Source organism: Vanacampus margaritifer, chromosome 15 (genome assembly GCF_051991255.1).
Source record: "Vanacampus margaritifer isolate UIUO_Vmar chromosome 15, RoL_Vmar_1.0, whole genome shotgun sequence".
Classification (NCBI taxonomy): Eukaryota; Metazoa; Chordata; class Actinopteri; order Syngnathiformes; family Syngnathidae; genus Vanacampus; species Vanacampus margaritifer.
Window position 1 is genome coordinate 17,322,914 of NC_135446.1, and position 19,028 is coordinate 17,341,941.

The following is a 19,028-nucleotide window of genomic DNA, read 5'->3' on the forward strand; positions in this document are numbered from 1 at the left end:
GAGAGAGAGAGAGAGAAAAAAAAAAACCTGGAAAGAATGGGGGGGCTGCTTGCTTCCACACTGGAGCTGTGGCGTGATATCGCAGTGAAACAAATTGAGATTAGCTTTCCGTGAGCCGCCGAGGAGAAAAGCGGGATGTAGGAAAGGAGTGCGCCCTGGAGATTGGAGCAGGAAAAGTGCTTCTTATTATTCGGAAGAGGCATCTTCTGCTTGGGAATGTTTTTTTTTTTTTAACACGCAGTTGACTTTTTTTTTTTATAGCCCAAACTTAATGACTGAATCATTTTTAGCTACATTTAACTCTCTTCCATACTGCAAAGTTAAATATGGAAATCAGGCATTGGCAATTATCACTGCAGAATTGCACATCCGTTAGGCTAGACATCGGGCTCCAGTTTGGCAGCGGAATGTCATGATCGGATTCCGGGTCAATATCTAATCTAGTTGTTTGTCGTCTGACTGGTCATCCATGTGCATCCAAATCCTGCCATGAACACCCATCAGTCATTATTGGTTATTTAATACCAGTCCACTGTGGCCCCCCTCCACCAGTCCACTGTGGCAAATTTAAGAGAAAAAAATCGTAAATTTGTGTCTTTATAAAGTGGCAAATTTGTGACTTTACAAAGTGGCAAATTTGCGATTTTGTAAAGTGGCAGATTTGTACAACAGCGTATAAATATATTTTTTAGAGGGTGGGGGCAATGTTACGAGAAAAAAACTACAAAATGTGCGACTTTATATAGTGGCAAATTTGAGAGAAAAAAACTCGTAAATTTGTGTCTTTATAAAGTGGCAAATTTGCGATTTTATAAAGTGGCAGATTTGTACAACAGCGTATAAATATATTTTTTAGAGGGTGGGGGCAATGTTACGAGAAAAAAACTACAAAATGTGCGACTTTATATAGTGGCAAATTTGAGAGAGAAAAACTCGTAAATTTGTGTCTTTATAAAGTGGCAAATTTGCGATTTTATAAAGTGGCAGATTTGTACAACAGCGTATAAATATATTTTTTAGAGGGTGGGGGCAATGTTACGAGAAAAAAACTACAAAATGTGCGACTTTATATAGTGGCAAATTTGAGAGAAAAAAACTCGTAAATTTGTGTCTTTATAAAGTGGCAAATTTGCGATTTTATAAAGTGGCAGATTTGTACAACAGCGTATAAATATATTTTTTAGAAAGTGGGGGCAATGTTACGAGAAAAAAACTACAAAATGTGCGACTTTATATAGTGGCAAATTTGAGAGAGAAAAACTCGTAAATTTGTGTCTTTCTAAAGTGGCAAATTTGTGACTTTACAAAGTGGCTAATTTGCGATTTTATAAAGTGGCAGATTTGTACAACAGCGTATAAATATACTTTTTAGAGGGTGGGGCAATTTTACGAGAAAAACACAAAAAAATGTGCGACTTTATATAGTGGCAAATTTGAGAGAGAAAAACTCGTAAATTTGTGTCTTTATAAAGTGGCAAATTCGCAATTTTATAAAGTGGCAGATTTGTACAACAGCGTATAAATATATTTTTTAGAAAGTGGGGGCAATGTTACGAGAAAAAAACTACAAAATGTGCGACTTTATATAGTGGCAAATTTGAGAGAGAAAAACTCATAAATTTGTGTCTTTCTAAAGTGGCAAATTTGTGACTTTACAAAGTGGCTAATTTGCGATTTTATAAAGTGGCAGATTTGTACAATAGCGTATAAATATATTTTTTAGAGGGTGAGGCAATTTTACGAGAAAAACACAAAAAAATGTGCGACTTTATATAGTGGCAAATTTGAGAGAGAAAAAACTCGTAAATTTGGGTCTTTACAAAGTGGCAAATTTGCGATTTTATAAAGTGGCAGATTTGTACAATAGCGTATAAATATATTTTTTAGAGGGTGGGGGCAATGTTACGAGAAAAAAACTACAAAATGTGCGACTTTATATAGTGGCAAATTTGAGAGAGAAAAACGCGTAAATTTGTGTCTTTATAAAGTGGCAAATTTGTGACTTTACAAAGTTGCAAATTTGCGATTTTATTAAGTGGCAGATTTGTACAACAGCGTATAAATATATTTTTTAGAGGGTGGGGGCAATGTTACGAGAAAAAAACTACAAAATGTGCGACTTTATATAGTGGCAAATTTGAGAGAGAAAAACTCGTAAATTTGCGTCTTAATAAAGTGGCAAAGTTGCGATTTTATAAAGTGGCAGATTTGCGAGAAAAAACACTAATAATAGAAAATACACGTAGCGTACGCTCGGATGTTTGTGCCAATACTTTTTGGTCGGCTTTTCCAATAAGGAGAGAGTAATTGCTTTAGCAGGGATTAACCATATCATGTTAAGCATTTGCAGTTTGAAGCGTTGGGTACTGCCAGCAACAAAGACGCCTTTCTTTGCAAAGGTCCCGCAGCATGAGGATCAGGCATTTACGTTAATTTGTTAAAATGTATATTTACTTGTACATTTATGTTTCCAGAATTATTATTTACACATTCATACATTTTGGTGTTTTTTTTTTTTTTTTTGTACAAGTAGCTAAGTCAATGTGTCAAATCTGCTGCTCATTTGCATTTCCCTAATGTATCCTAGCTTCTGATTGGTTATTGTTAGTCAGCTGATAGGGAATCAGGAAGTGTTGTCTCTCTAGCTGCCGTGTATGATCCTTATCCATCCTGCCTTTTTATTTTATAAACCGTGTCCCATTAACCACCAACGAATCCTCACATTACACTATAGCTACACTACGTGTATTTGTAGTAAGTTTCTGAGTTTTTTTCTGGCAAATTAGCCACTTTATAAAAAGGCAAATTTGCAATGTGGCCCTAATACGCGTCGTAAAGAAGCAAGTGTATTATTCAAGGTCAAATTTGAATGATATTTGAGGATTAACTTTATTCTACTTAACTATAGTAACTACTTAACTAACTTAATAGTTACTTGACTGAAAAATGTTACTAGCATCACTGCCTGTGCATGTGTACCTAATGTTGTGGCTACTGTAGAGGCGATAAAGGCTAACGAGGGGAGCCTCAAATCACCCCCAATTATTTTCCACTTTGCCCATAATGACACGCGCTTGGATGTGCACGCCATTACGCCGCCATAAATCTCCCTCCCCACTTGGCATTCTTCAAGTGCAAGCGCGGCAGCTGTGGCAGCCGCCACGCAGCAAGCGAGGAGCATCTGTTTTATGACGCCGCACGTTCGAGTCAAAAACACATTTTTAATCATTAGCGTTCTATTGCGTCGCTTGTTCATATTTCTGCTTTTGCACTTCGCCAGCTGATCAATGTTGAAGTCACGGAGCCACGTTGCCGAGGGAAGGTCATCAAGACCACTGTTTTGGTTTTCTCCCATTTCCTCTTCGCGCCTTTTTATTTATGTCGGCCTAACCTTTTGGCGAATGTAGAATAAAAGCGCCATCCTTCTCGCCGCGCTCCTGTGTGATTGTTTGCTGCGGGCGTGTAGATTTAATTAAACCCTGCATAAATGTATGAACACGTGGCAGCGGGACGCCACATGCTCGACACGCGACTAACACGGCAAGATGTGAAATGCAAAGAGGTGCGAGGATCGCACAGCTCGGCAACTTTCAGTTTGACATTATCTTTGAAATGAAGTCGTTTTAAATCAAAACGGGCAAGCGGCGCAAAGGATGCTCATTTGGATCAGCGCCACCTTTTGAATAAATCTGAATTCTCATTATCATCCAAGTATTATTTACTTTTTTTTTTTTTTTTTATTCCTTCAGGAGAGCTCAGTATTGTTCATTCGATTTGACATCATCATTGCTCTCCTTTTTTTTTTAAAAAAAAAACAAAAAAATTAAAAAAAATTAATAAATGTTTTTTTTTTAAAAAAAAAATATATATATATATATATATATATATATATATATATATATACATATACACACATATATATATATTATTTTTTTTTGTATGTGGGTGAGTATGTGCGTGTGTGTGTGTGCGTGCGTGCGTGTGAGCGAGCGTGTATTCATCAGTTCGCCTAAAGCCCATTAAAAAAAAATCCCATACTAATAATATAATATAATAATAAATTGCCAAATGCAGAAACATCAATGCAAGTTATCACGATGTAGTGGCTCTCGCTAACAGACAGAATTAAGTAACCAGAATTAGGTTAAAAAATTCTATATACGTAGACCATGTTTCTATAAATTTTGATATTTGGTTTTTATTTGAGGCAGACATTTTTTCCATTAAAATGTGATTTATGAGGAGGTTAGACCATTGGTCGATATTCAGAGTTTGTTTATTTTTCCAGTTAACAAGAATTTTCTTGTTAAGTATTATTTACTTTAAAAACATCACAATGTCTTTCGTGAAGGCTTCTGAGAAGCTTAGTGGAGTTTGGTTTTGGAGTTTCTGCACAATCCTGCTGACAAATAATATAAAATAATTTGGTCTGGTGGGTGGTGTCTGGTCGGTGCTGGATTTCACTTTGCTTTCTTTTCTTTGGTCCTTCCTCGGGTCTCCTGACGGCCTCACGACTCTGGCTGGAAGTGTTTGGTTTAGGTGAACGGCATGGGATTTTTTTAAATAGGTTTTAGGTGAACTAGTGAATACACACTCACACGCACATACAAAAAAAAAAAAAAATAATAAAAAATAAAATAAAATTACAAAAAAAATAATAATAATAAAATAATTTGAGAAAAGGTAAATGTGTACTGTAGGGGAGACCGCGGGGCAAGTTGTATCACTGGTAAGTTGTCACGTTGTAATTTTCTTCTCCACCAGAGGGCGCAACGAAAAAGTGGAATACTAGTTTTCTTCGTATAAATGTACTGTCTGAGAAGAGAATTGCACTTTGTGAGCTGGGATGAGTGCCAGTTATCCGTTTGGCACAACCCAAAGTACAAATGTTCAACTTCATATGTTTTGAAACAGGCGTCGTACATAGACAAATTCGAGCAGCAAATCTAACTCTTTGACTGCCAAAAACGTTAAATAACGTTAAGTAAAATCCTATGGAGGAGTGCCAAAGACGTTAAAAGACGTTTTTTTCAAAACAGAGATGAAACTAACCATTTTCTATTGTTGATTACTGAAAAACGGAATACGGTAGAAACAAACTTTTTTTTCTGATGAAAGATGAGAGTCCAATCTTTCATTTGGTAGTATGTGTGTTTCCATAGTCCAAACACATAATTTTCTGTGAACCTTGAAAGATCAGTCAAAAATGCTTAAATCGGCTGGCACCCACGGCATCCCTTTTCTGAAAACGTCTGGCAGTCAAAGAGCTAACTGTCCATGGATGCTTGTCCAAAAAGAAAGTGGGTGTGGCTTGCCAGGCTAGCAACATGTCACATATTCACTCCCTGTATTTGATGGCTTATAACTCTGCACTGACACAAAGTAGGAAAACGAAATGAATACAAAAAATATGCCTAAGGCTTTGGTCTTTCATCTGGTGTACATTTTGTTTATATATGATGTATTGATTCCAAGAAATATATAAAAGTATAAAAAGTGATACAACTAGCCCCGATCTCTGCCGTGGTCTGCCGCGGTGGGCCTGCGTGCGTCCAAGGTCTTCCGTGATTGATGTCCCACCTCAGGCCTGTGGGGCTTTGGGGGGGATGTGACCTCTGCAGACGCGAGTACATCAGCAACTCTCGCCCCACCTGGTGGCAGGCTTGCGTGTGACCTTCTCCTGCACCGGGAGGACTCCTGGCACACTAACCGACGAGCACATCCCGTGCTTATCTTCCAAGGAGGCTAATGGACTGATAGCTGGTCTCCCGATATTATACGTATAAGTGAAAATAAAGAATGTTAACAACCCTGACAAATTTGAATGCTTTAAAAAAAAAAAAAAAATCGCCAAGTCAATAACATTAGCAAATTTTTACTCGATGTACAATTCAACACTAAAAAAAAATGCTGGTTTGTTTTCTAACCCACTTGCTGGGTAGCTGCGGATTTTGAGTATATTGGGTTACTTTTACCCAACACCCTTAAAAAAAAATCGGGAACAAAAATAATTTGTGGGAGAGACGAACGCGCCACTTGAGTCAATTTGGGCCACAAAACAAACAAACTATTTTGGGGTTGTTTTGTACAAAAAAAAAATTGTACAAAACATCCCAGAAAGTTGGGTCAAATTGAACCAAGTAGCAGGTCGGGTCTTTTTTTTCTTTTTCTTCTAAAATTTGGTTATTTTTGACCCAGCTGTTTTAAGAGTGATGGTTGGGTCAATTGTATTGACCTAGCAGATTGGGTTGAAGATTGGATTTGGGCAGGCGGAAGAACTGAAACAGTTTTTTTTTTGCAAAATTTTGACCCAGCACATTGTGCCAAACGCTCAACCCAATGCACTTGATCAAATCATCATCCTAATGCACTGCATATAAATAACCCAGAATGGGCTTGGTCCCTTTTTGGAGTCCGACCCAGCCCTGGGTTAGCTATTTCACCCAATATGTGCTAGTTTGAACCCGTCAGAATTAAGAGTGTATACGATGCCAAGAACAACCCAAGGCAATACTCTCTTTGAAATGCTGGGTCAAAAATAACCCAATTTTGGGCGTGAGATAGACCGACCTGCTACTTGGGTCAATTTGACCCAACTTTCTGTGTGTGTGTGTTTTTTTTTTTTAAATCAAAACAACCCAGTTGGACGCCTCCCTGGGGAGGTGTTCCGGGCATGTCCTACCGGCAGGAGGCCCCGGGGACGACCCAGGACACGCTGGAGAGACTATGTCTCTCGGCTGTCCTGGGAACGCCTTGGGGTCCCGTCGGATGAGCTAGCTGAAGTGGCTGGGGAGAGGGAAGTCTGGGCTTCCCTGCTAAAGCTGCTGCCCCCCGCGACCCGACCCAGGATAAGCGGAAGAAGACGGACGGACGGACGGACAACCCAGTTGTTGAGTTGTTTTGTGTTTTAAAAAATGGGATGTTTTGTACAAAACAACCCAAAAAGTTGGGTTAAATTGACCCAAGTAGCAGGGCAGTCAGATTTGTTTTTTTCATACCAAAATTAGGTTATCGTGCATTCTTAATGGCATCAGAGCGAAATGGTAACCGCGTAAATTCATTGTAACCTACCTCAATCAACGCTGCCCCCCCCCCTCCCCATTTGAATATAAATAGAATTTTGTAGAGGTTGATGGACCGACGTGTACGTTCACAGCCGTGTGGATGTCCAGGATGCCGTTGCAGGGATTAGCCACAAACTGATGAGGACAGCACGCCGTGGTTAAACAAATCCGGGACAAGATGATGATGCGTACGCACACGCGCTCATTTATTACCTCACGTGCTGTCACACAGCTGCTTTCCCCACAGCTTTGCCTTAAGGAAAGAAAAAAAAAAAAAAAGCTCAAGAGTGTGCTGTCATTTTCGCTTCATCGGGACTGTAGCATCTCTGTTGCTATGGCAACCCAGCATCGGTCATCATGTTAGTTGTGATGTCATGACACCAATTCTGTCAAGTGACACTAAGATGGATAATGTTCATGAAATGAATTAGTTCAACGGCTCAAGCTGTCCGTCCGCGTGAAACTGGACGCATCTGCATGCACGACGGAGCCGCCGCTCGTCTCTTTCACCCTGAGGCGTATTACGACACCCCCCCCCCCCCCCTCCTCCTCACCCCCTAGAGAGCTCGCAAGCTGTGACAAATGACTTTACAAGTGATTGGGGTGTAATCATTGATTAAGGGCATGATTGATCCAGTCATTGACCTCTAATTAAAAGAGGTGCTTAAGGTGACAGATAACTGAATTAAAGCGTGCGGAAAATATCCAATTTTCGACACCAGAACTTGGCCTTTGTTTTGGTTTGTCCATGCTTAACATCATCATTCAGCACGCTTGAGCGCGAGCATGCGTGAAATAAATATTTTACACTGAATGTGCCTTCTTGAGTTTTTTTTTTTTCCCGAGAATAGGACATGAGGGCCGCACATGTATGTGCGAACAGCATTGTGCACTTAAAGCTCTGTTGCCCTGTAATTGTGTTGGTGCGCGCTCATGTGTGACACTTGGAAAATGCGGGAACGCGTGCTCTCGCACAAACGCACGTGCTGCAGATTTCTAACAATTATGCAAAAAAAAAAACGTCACTACTTCATTCATTGAAGTTGGCATCCATCGACGTTTTGTCATCGGCGTAAAAAAAAAAAAACAACACGTCTTAACTTTGCTGCTTACCCTAGTTCGATGTCAATAAAAGCTGGAAGGGTGTGTGTGTGTGTGTGTGTGTGTGTGTGTGTGGTCTTGTTTTTGTTACATATTTGGGCCAATCGGGATTTCTTTCACAGAGTTGTGGGGCCATTTTGTTTAGACCTCTTTTTGAGGGTCAAGACTTGGTTTTAGAGTTTAGGTTTGAATTGGGTTGAGGTTAGGGTAAGGAATGGGGGTAGGCAATCATTTTTGATGGTTGAGGTGTGTGTGTGTTTGTACTGTACACATTTTTATTAGGGGTGTAAGGCAATTACATTTTTTTTATAGTAATTAATCGCATGACTTCAATAGTTAACTCACGCTTACCATTAATCGCACATTTTATATACAGTATGTTCTAAACGGACAATAAAATATTTATTTTCTAAGTTGTCATACTCTTAACATAAAAGTGGACCAAATGCTAACGCAATAGAAATATGGCAGCATCTTTTAGTCATTGATAGTTATTTCATAATAATTCATAAAATTGAGTTAAAATTTAAAAGATATACTGTACTGTAAAAAAAACAAGAGAGCTATTGATTTGTGTTGAGGTCATTTTTCTGCCACTAGATGGCATAATTGCACTTGTAAGACATTGGTGACAGCTCAGTGCATTTTCTTTTCATATTCAGAGCTATGTAATCTTTAACGTGAAATAACCTGTAAAATTCTGCACATTTAATTTTTTTTTATAATACTACTTGACCCCAGTCCCCACAAATCTTTGCATTATTATTAAATTTATTACTACAAAATTTTGATGTGGACGTGTCTGCTGCGTTGCGACTGAAATCCCCCCAGTACAGGATTTCCAAGTAAGGGGCTGACATTAATTGTCCGCTAAAAAAAAAGGATTAGCATTAAAGCAGAGGTGGGCATCAAGGGCCGGAGTCCTGCAGGTTTTGGATGTTTGCCTTCTCCAACACAGCTGATATATGATCCGCTCATCAGCAAGCTCTGCATAAGCCTGATAACGATCCTGTTGATTGGAATCGGCTTGCGTTGGAAGTGAGAAACCTCCAAAATTCGAGGACCGAAATTGCCCACCTCTGCATTAAAGAAACTTGAAATGAACTCAAAATGACCGCACTAATTATGACACCCCTAATATTTATATGTATACACACAACCTTCATCTACGCAAATGTGTTCGACACCCCTGTATTATTGAGAAGTGGAGCCTCTGCCGTCAAATTATTCATGTCTTCAGCCTTTCTTGTCCACTCGCGTGTAACTGATGGCAGAGCTACTGGGGCCCAGACCCGGATCCAGGTGGTGCCACAGGCTCTTAACACATTTCAACACGCAGGAGTGACGGGGTCCGCCCTGGGGGTAAAAGTTTCGCAAAAGTCATTTGACTTGAAAGATACGCAGGCCGTGACCAATCTCCAACATTGGCCTCCGATTCTCAACGACCGTAATTACACGCAGATTTAATTAATGTGGGAACAGGGGGGGGGGGGGGGTGAGATTAGAGCACAGAGGCTGAATTTCTTCTCATTGGCAAATGTTGACTCCCAGGAATCTCTGGTGGATCCCCAAATATGTCTTCCGCTTTTTTGCCACTTCTCCATCCATCTGTTCCTTCCGTCTCATTAGTTTTCTTGCTGGCGGTTTAATGCGTCCCTCTCCGCCGCCTCTCTCCGCTCGCCTCTCCATCATTTCGATGACGCCACATTCATCCCGAGACTATTTTTGCAAGCTATTTGGCGGGAATCTTCCACACCAAAACCCATCCAAAAACAAAAAGCATCCAACAACCGCAACGTCTTCATTAATGCAGCACGTAATTTAGACGTGGTAACCTATATTGTTCGGACCCAGTTTCTCAACAGACAGCCGATCCCAGCCGATCTCACACACGGGGGCTTAGGTTACCAGAACAGTTCTTCTTCTTCAAAAAAAAAAGAGGCTTCAAGTTGTTATTTAGTTCTCTCAGTTGAAGTTTACTGTCAAACTAAACACAATAATTTAGCATATTGTGTGCTTAAAAACAACCACGCACTGTATTGTTGCGGAACACTTCTGCCCCCAGGTGGCCAAGACGGGCACACCAGAAGGAGAAGCACAATGTCCATTGAATTGAAGGAGAAAAAAAATGTGGCTTAAAGCCTTCTTTTTTACATTCTATTTTACAGTATTTTTTTTATTACAATATTATGGCATGAGCACAAATATTTGATTGATGTTTTTATTTATTCACGGCAAATTTTTTTAACGTTATTCTACCCGGCTGCCATTTAATGGGCAAACAGCAAGTTCATCTCTTTCTCGTTAGAAGTTTGGTTTCTCCCTGCTCTTGACGTGTGCGAGGACGTTTTAGTATGCAGCTCCATCTGCCCACAATCAGCTCCAAAGCCGGCTGAATTTCACAGAGCTTGTCTCAGTAGGACCCTTTAAAGACCCGGAAGCGGCTTAATGCGCTTGTAAATGCTTTATGCTGATTTATCAGATCACCGACTATAATGGCTGGGGACACATTTGGGAACTTTTTTTTTTTTTAATGGGTTGTATTATGAATCTGTACTTATTGACATAAAGAATTGTAACACACATTTTTAAACAATGTTTTAATATATTTTCCAACATTTTGATTTGGATTACCAGCTCAAGTTATGTTCCAACTGTTCTGGCGCTACTGTACCTTGTGTAGTCTTGGGGCGCCCTCTATTGACTATAATATGTACTGCAGTCCTGCTATTATCATCGTTGTCAATGATGACACTTGAAAACATTGTGAATCAATCAATCATTTTATTTGGTCGTCATTTATTGAATGAATTAAGCTCAAACTGACCAATAGAAAGCCCTCAGAATCAAGTGATAAGAATAAATACATTAAATCAGTCGTGTTACAGCCCAAAATGAGAACAATAATAATCAGCACTTAAGTATTGAAATGAACGTATTGTGAGTCTAAAAAGCAGCAAGATGACAAAGAAAATAGCGCCGAGTAGACGCCGCACTATTTTTTGTCTTTTGACTTTAAATGCACCGCAGTCGACATTCTGAACACTTTGGTAGTCACCACACACACACACACACACACACACACACACACACACACACGCACGCACGCGCGCGCACCAAGATTAGCTTAAACAATTCAGCAGTTAACACATCCAACTTTTAGAGAAACAGCAGCTTTGTTCAAAGAAAACAGACGCAGTCACTTTGCATGTAAACTTGCTTCACATACCAGATAAAGCCATAAAAGAGAAATTCTTAAATCTAAGCCAGGATGAGTAAAGAGAGAAATGTCTTTCTTTTTTTTTTTTAAATCTGCGATTGCTGTGGTCGCTTCCTGTGCATGTGTTTCTCTTTGGTTACATTCCGTAGTCCAATGAAGCTTCCGTTTCGCAATATAAGGATTCGTGGGTACCTGAGAAAGACGACCAGAACGCTTACATTCAGTTCCATCATCCTCACGTCGTTGTCGCGTTCCGATTGTGAACATCACACGCTGATCATGAAACGGGGAAAAAGATCGAGAAAAATCTGACATCGGGGAAGATTTTTTTTTTGGAGTGTGTGAAATGTAATCAGCCTGAGGCGTTCACTGACGCTGTGTTCACGCCTTCACTTGACGAAAGCCAGCCCTCGTCTGCGTACGCTCGTCAGCGTCGTTAAGGCCAGCTCGTTAGGAGTCGGCAATCTCCTTGGCAACAACCCGCCGGCGTTGACGGTGTTTGGGTTTCTTCCTCCACTCGTCAGTAGAACTTGTCATCGATGCGGAAGTGCGGCCGGGTGACGTCGTCCGGGTTGAGGAAGACCGAGATGGACTTCCCGGGGTTCTCGGTGACCAGTTGCTGCAGACGCTGGGCCAGCTTGTCCTCGCAAGGCGAGATGATGCCGTTGACGGGGTGGTGCCCCGGAGAGCCGTTGGTGCTGCTCGCCAGCTCTTTCTTGAGCTGGCCCGCCTGCTGGGCTTGGTCCAGAGCGGCCCGCAGGTGCTCGCTGGGGTCGGAGCGCACGTGGGCGAGTTTCCGGGCCACGAGGAGAGCCTGGCTGTCCGTCAGGTGCTCCAGCATGTTGCACTGCGGCAGGAAGTAGTTTGGGCAGTTTTTACCCAGGATGCAATGCGCCAGGTCATCGAGGAGACCCAGGAGGAGACGGCCGGGGGTGTCGGAGTCGGGGCAGGACAGGTAGGCGGCGGGAAGTCGATCGCAGGCCCAAAAGAGGAGCGTGCGCAGGTGGTAGAGGCTGAGGCCCGCACGGGGACGGGCCAGGATACGAGACAGCACCGCCTTGGCGGCTTGGAAAGCCTGCGCCATTGGGAACGGGATGCACTTCTTCAACTGGACCTGGTTGAAAGAAGTCACCAGGATCCTTTAACCCCCCGTTTTGACATTTGGGTCGTTCCATGCCAAATGTGAGTTAAACCAAGCAGGTTTAAATTTGAATGGAACTCAAGGTGGTTCTTTAATTAGTTTTAGATATTTAAAAAAAATGCTTAGTTTGAGTTAGTTTCAGTTTTTTTTGTTTTTTAAAGTGCATTACTTGTGCCCAATATTTAACTCATTCACTGCCATTGATGTAAAAAAATTCTATATTAATACCATTTCTATTTGTTTCCCATTTTTTTCTACTTTTGTTAACAAGAGTATAAAGACCTAGAATTTTTTATTGTACATTTAAACCAGATATAAAATACAGAATACAGCTAAGTTTCATCATTATTCACAAATCTATTTAGAATTCTGAGTAATTGAGGGTTTTTTTCAACATGGTCCTGGTTCATTTCTTATGCTCTGCTGCCACCTGCTGGCCGTTTGTGTAATAACTACAATTTCTTCAACTGTTCTTTGCAGTTGATAGGCTGCATCAAAATCTTCTGTATGCTCTAGCATAAAAATAAAACATAAAAAACGTATAAATATGTCTTTCGGACATTTAAGACAGAAGGTATTTTATACGTTTGTGGGAGCAAATTAGTTAAAAAGCATGTTTTTGTGAGTTTTTTTGTTAGTTTTCATCCACTAAAATAACCTTGGATAGCACAACACTAAATCTTACATTTTTTAAATCGTAGTAAGAGTTTGGGACCTACCGAAGATGACCACGCCCCTTTTTGCCAAAAATGTCAAAATTCGCCAGGCCATAGCTCGCCAACCCCTGCTTCGATTGAGCTCAAATTTGAGATTTAGTGTTGTGACATCACTATCAACAAGTCCACCAAGTTTCATTCAAATCAGGTTGGTTAAGCTCACTGCATGATTTGGCATGGAAAGACCTGAGTTTGATGAGACGCTATGAATGTGATGGGACACGGACAATAAAGTACCTCGCTGCGGGAGAAGGCAAGTCTCCACTCCCTGTCGGGCCGCCCACCCAGCGGCGAGCAGCATGGCAGCAGGTAGAACCCCGATATGGCCTCCTCCTCCGTGATTTTCCCATCCCAAAAGTGATTCGCCGTCAGCCAGCCCTGCGCCACGGCAGGCCAGCCCCGAAACGACACCACGGGTAGCAAATCGTACAGCACCCTGCTGGAGCCCGCCTGCAGCGGCGTGGAGGACCAAGGTTTAAAAAAATCGCAGAGTCATTTTAAGGAGCCTGAATGCGTCCGACTGTACCTGAAGGATGATGGTCGTGATTGGCCCGTTCCTCTCCAGTCGCTCCGGGATGGGAATGCCTCGCTGGGGGCTTCGGCGCAGGTCGTCCACCGCCTCGCTCACCACCCCCCAGAACCAGTCTGTCACCAGGCTAGGGGAGAAGTAGCACCCATCGAGGGGCTGAGGGGAGTCTAGCGACGGGATGGAACCGTTCCCTGAACCGGCAAAGGAAAAGGAAGGAGCGGTGAATGCTTAATTCCCACAGGGATAACATCTAGAACAGGGGTCACCAACTCCGGTCCTCGAGGACCTCTATCCTGCATGTTTTAGATGTTCCCCTCCTCCTACACACCTGATTCAAATGATCAGATCATCATCAAGATCGGCAGAAGCCTAAAAACAATCCTGATCATTTGAATCAGGTGTGTTGGAGGAGGGAAACATCTCAAACAAACAGGCCCTCTAATCTAGAAGAACCTATTTTTTACCAATCTCCGCCTCTTCTTCCTCGTCTTCCTCAACAGGAAGTCCGCTCTCCTCCCGACAGCAGATGCTCCAGCGGGACAGGATGTTGGAGTCGCACAAACGCAGGCTGAGCCACGAGTGGCAAGGCGGCGAGTGTCTCATGTCCAGGGTGACGGGCTGGTTGCGGTCGTGGAGCTTGAGGGCCGGCACCAGCAGGGTAAAGTCGAGGTCAAAATCGGCACCTTTGGCGTAGTCGCCCAAATCCTCCGGGTTCAGGTCCAAGACGCCTTCTCGGGCGCCTCCGGACAGAAGTAGGTACTCGTTGGCCACTGGGAGGCGCTGGTCCACTTTCTGGACTAAACCTGGAAGAGAGATTTTTTTTTGGGTTGCCATTTTAGAAGCATCTAAATCGGTTGACTATCCGACACCATGAATTTGACGCACCTAACATGTTGAAAATGAAATCCTTGGCCGTGTGGACCTCCAAGGCGGTCTGGTCCCCGAAGCTGCCCTGCTCCAGTAGGACCAGCTCGGAAACTTGAGTGGACAGCTGCTCCAGGGTAGCGCCCGAGCGGAAGTCCACCTCGGAGTGTTTCTTGCCGGGCGCCGGGGAGCGAGGCGACGACACGGCGCTCATCAGGGACTCCATCGAGACAGCACTGTGGGTTTAAAAATAATAAAAGAGCCCATTGGAAAGGTTAGAAATGATCTTAATCAAGTTAATGATTATTTTAATAATTTAGTCATCTGTTGATTATATTTTGATCAATCAAGGACTTTGAAATTTGCAAATGTGAAATCATTATTACAGTATTCAGTTACTGGTTTGTCCCATAGCATGTCAGAAAATAGGTCAATATATTGATTACTCTTTTCCAAAGTAAAAACAGATGTTTGCAAATGTATTTAACCACAAAGATTAGTCTGCTTCAATGGAAGACTGCAGCAATCTGACAATATTTACTTTTGAGAGGCTGGAATTCTGAAGTTAAACAAGGTCTCTAAAAAAGCTATTGAAAATTTGATAATCAATTAGTTGTGGATTTATTGTTACAACTCTCCTTGACATTTAGTATGTATGACGCAAAAATACGTGGTTGTGGTAGAACTCCTTTCCTAATTGCTTCCAAACACGTCTAGCAATGACCAGACTAGTAAAATAATAATAATAATAATAAACATGAGCAAATTAACGTACAACATGCCATATGTTGTACAATTGGTTCTCTGGTGCATTTATTAGATACTGTAACGTGAAATATCTCCAACCTTTTTATATATATATATATAACGGTGATTACTTTGCTAATTAAAACGCATGTCATTTTTAAATTCATTATTATTTGTTTACTCAGCAGTGATTTGCAATGATTGTCATGACATCAAGCTACCCCAGCATCGTAACATTTGAGTGAGGTAACACGCTGAGTAACGGAAGTTTAAAAAGACAGAAGTGCAACGTAAACAACACGATTCGACTTAACAACACTATGGCCTCTGCCCCTCTTAACCTGCTAAATTAGCAAGACGGCTAAGCTAATCGCAGAGCTAATTATCCTTCTTGGCATTAGTGCACTCTAGCTAATTTGGCTACTTGCTAATAGAGGCGTAATATGCGTGACGCGTTTGAAGAAGTGTCGAAGAAATCACAGACTACTTTTGGCTTGCCCCTGGGCTGCTCATTTCTTTTATTAGCCAACTTAGCCACCTAGCATGCTAGCTAACTTGACAGGTGTGGTGTCACGGGTGGGGGCGGGGGGGCCAAGTGGGCAGTGGAAACCCTCCAAGCCACAGAATCACGCAAGAGCAAAACAAGATCGAAACCTAAAGCTGGGAGGGAAGCACACCGGTCACACGGCAACTTCCTCGGCGTTGGGTGCTTCGCTGCATGCGGTTCAGTCCGCCCTGGTCAGCTGTCATCTCCAACAGGTCCTCGATCAGCGCCGCCTGGCTGGAAAAACGGCGTCCTGCTCGCGGGGAGGATCCAGGGATTAGCGGCGGAGGGTGGCACGCACGCAAGCAAGCTTCTGCTACTGCTGCTGCTGCTTCAGGCGTTAGAAGAGGCGAGGCAACTTCGTGTGCAGGAATGCATGGATTGGCTGCTACGAGCCTACCACTATACTGTTAAAAATGCGTATACAGTATGCAAATATTTAGGGATGGGCAATTTAAATGATGGAAGAGGCCACATTTATGTCGACAGCACTTGCATGACAAAAATGCAGTTTTAAATATGCACTTAAAAAAAAAGTGCGTCAATCTCACTGTCTAATAAAGTAAAGCTAAACGCTTCCGACAACTAAGGGTTTAACGCAGTAAAAAACAAAACAACAAAAAAAACATTCAAACAAACTGTCAACGGATCGTACGAAAAAAAACCGTCACTTTAACTGTCGATTTATCTCATTAATGTTCCTTCCCAGCATGCATTGCCCCTTACAATGTTTATATTTATGGAGACATTAAATAAATCACGTGATTAAGAAACTGACTGACTAACATAATAACTGCGTGGACAAACTAAATAAATAAATGAGTTTTCCCCTCATTCGGCACCCATCCAAAAACTGTAATTGCCGATCCATGCCACAAGATGGCAGCAAAAAAAATATATCAGACATGGCTATAAACTGACGAAATGAAGCTCCTACCCTTATTTGTATACATGGCATGCGTAAATCGATGAGCTAAGTTATACATGTGAATTCATAGTGCACATATACGGAGTTCAGTTAACAACCACCGGTCTAGAGACAGGCACGATAAGTACGATTCCACCACTGCCTCGACCGAACATGTGGAGTGGATTTATTTGTCATTCATTGCTGGCGCGCGCACACTTTGTCATCATCCCTGAGCTGCAGTAGACTGAGGCAAGATGATTGGGAATAAAAGAGCTCACATCGGTGTCCACTCAAGTGAGGAATCATCTATTTGGGAATTTGCTGGCGCTGGCCATCATCTAAGTGGCTGCATGGGAGGAGCTCATACTCACAATTTTTAAGAGAGAGAGAAAAAAAAATGCAGTATGTGCACACGAGCTATCGGGCTGCATTTGGGTGCCCGTGCATCTTATCTTAAAAACCACCTTGGAGGAGGGAAAGGCTCACTTTAAATGTGGATGATAACATTCATTTAGAAATTGACATGAGCACATGCAGTTGAATTGTTCCAATTACGTAAGTTGTATTTTTATTCCAAAACGTAGATAAGCAAAGACTTGTAAAATCTATACATGCATTATTACAACATAAACACACACACACAGTTGGTCAGAGGACAAGCGCCAGCCAGCCCACGATCATCGCCATGCCTCCCACCGGGGCTATTTTGCGAAGGCCGGGGTCCCCCGTCATGGCCTGGTGGTACAGCGATCCGCAGAACATCCCCATGCCGGCGATCAAAAGCGTGCCGGCCTTTGTTATGACAGGAGAGAGGATGCGTTAGGATGGCACAGACAGACCAAAAGGATTTTGACAGCTCCCACGTTTGCAATATTTATAACCAAAGCCAAATATACGCTTTAATACATCCGGAGCTTTTTTTTTTTTTTCTGTGCAAAAACAAAACATTTGGATGATGCCACACGTTGTAATCCCCGCTGAGGAGCTGCCACTATATTCAACTAGAATCATTGTGAAGTACACCTGAATTTTTCACCACCAACTTTGCACACAGGAGCCATATTGTATTTTCATTTCCTTGAAAATTCCACTCACCACAGCAGGTTTGCTGGAGTGGGCAGCACCCAGTAAGGCCAAGCTATGGTAGAAATGGTACTTGTTGGCTGTTTCAAATAGCTGCACAAACGCACAGAAAAAAAAACGGTCAGAATTGTGTCCCCTGCACACACGCACAAAAAAAAAGTCTCATTATCAATACTAAAGTCATACCACTCTCTGGTAATCATCGGGGTCGCTGTTTTTAAAACCTGTAAAGAGAAAATGAAACATGAAATCGCAACAACAGCAGAAAACAAATTGCAATATGGGATTCCTACCATGCGCTCCGTAGCCTCCGAGTGCCACCGCCGAAGCCCCGGAAAGAGCAGCAAGCCGGCGGACAACAACAGCGGTCATGGTCGCTTTGCTTGAACCTCCAGACCACCGGAAGACAGCCAAAGATGTTGCCTTTACGTACTCCTGTTTTGCCGCTCTAGAGCTGCACGACCTCGTTACATTTCGGCATATTATTTAATATTTTAAACTTAACGTTCTACGTTAAATATTTCTTAAAAGATAGATTTATAGCCCCGACATATGAAAACTACCAAGAGTCGTATATTAACATTAAAAGAGAGTATTTGACAAGGACTTTGAACGCAACAGAATGACGTTGTGAGTACTCACTTCTGCTTCCGGTGTTAAGATACCGTTTCAGGAAGTGACTACCATAATGGGCGTTTCAAATTAAAACCAAAGCTTTCAAATTAAAATTAATATTTTAAACAATCAGCTCGCGTTTTAGCAAGTTAGTTTTAAATATTAATTTTAAAGTTTTAAAATTTTAAGTTTAATGTATTTTTTAGTGTACTGGTGCCTACTTTAAATCACAAAACAACAAAGTCTAACATTATTTATTTTATTTTATTTGACGTCACCAAGTGATAAGTATATCTGACCTAGATAGCTGGGGAAATGAAATCATCACATTAATCACACCGTATGCTTTGTTTCAGGACTCACATTTAAAATGTATTATTCATATAATGGCTGCATTATAGTACCGCACTTTCTTCTGTATGAATAATTAATTTCCCAAATTGCCACAGTACCAAAGGAGCGATGCAGAGGGGTTATCATTGTGCATCTGTTTG

The 19,028-nt window shown here is 41.8% G+C and overlaps 2 protein-coding genes across 3 annotated transcripts; both read right to left on the reverse strand.

The window, feature by feature from the left end:
• Positions 1–10,935: 10,935 nt before the first annotated feature.
• On the reverse strand, positions 10,936–16,270 carry tmem102 (transmembrane protein 102). Of its 2 annotated transcripts, none has more exons than XM_077545485.1 (6): positions 16,060–16,270; positions 14,657–14,871; positions 14,236–14,574; positions 13,769–13,962; positions 13,480–13,692; positions 10,936–12,499 (listed from the first exon to the last, which is right to left on the reverse strand). In XM_077545485.1, exons 2-6 carry the CDS (start codon positions 14,859–14,861, stop codon positions 11,906–11,908), a joined length of 1,545 nt encoding a protein of 514 aa, XP_077401611.1. In that variant the 5' UTR covers positions 14,862–14,871; positions 16,060–16,270; the 3' UTR covers positions 10,936–11,905. The 2 variants fall into 2 exon arrangements, with proteins under 2 accessions (XP_077401611.1, XP_077401610.1); XM_077545484.1 differs by having other exon boundaries at positions 16,037–16,270.
• A 1,103-nt stretch (positions 16,271–17,373) lies between these two features.
• Positions 17,374–18,568, reverse strand: tmem256 (transmembrane protein 256). The gene is made up of 4 exons (XM_077544792.1): positions 18,213–18,568; positions 18,106–18,143; positions 17,932–18,012; positions 17,374–17,628 (listed from the first exon to the last, which is right to left on the reverse strand). The coding sequence occupies exons 1-4, from the start codon at positions 18,289–18,291 to the stop codon at positions 17,485–17,487; spliced, it is 342 nt and encodes a 113-aa protein (XP_077400918.1). The 5' UTR covers positions 18,292–18,568; the 3' UTR covers positions 17,374–17,484.
• Positions 18,569–19,028: the final 460 nt, after the last annotated feature.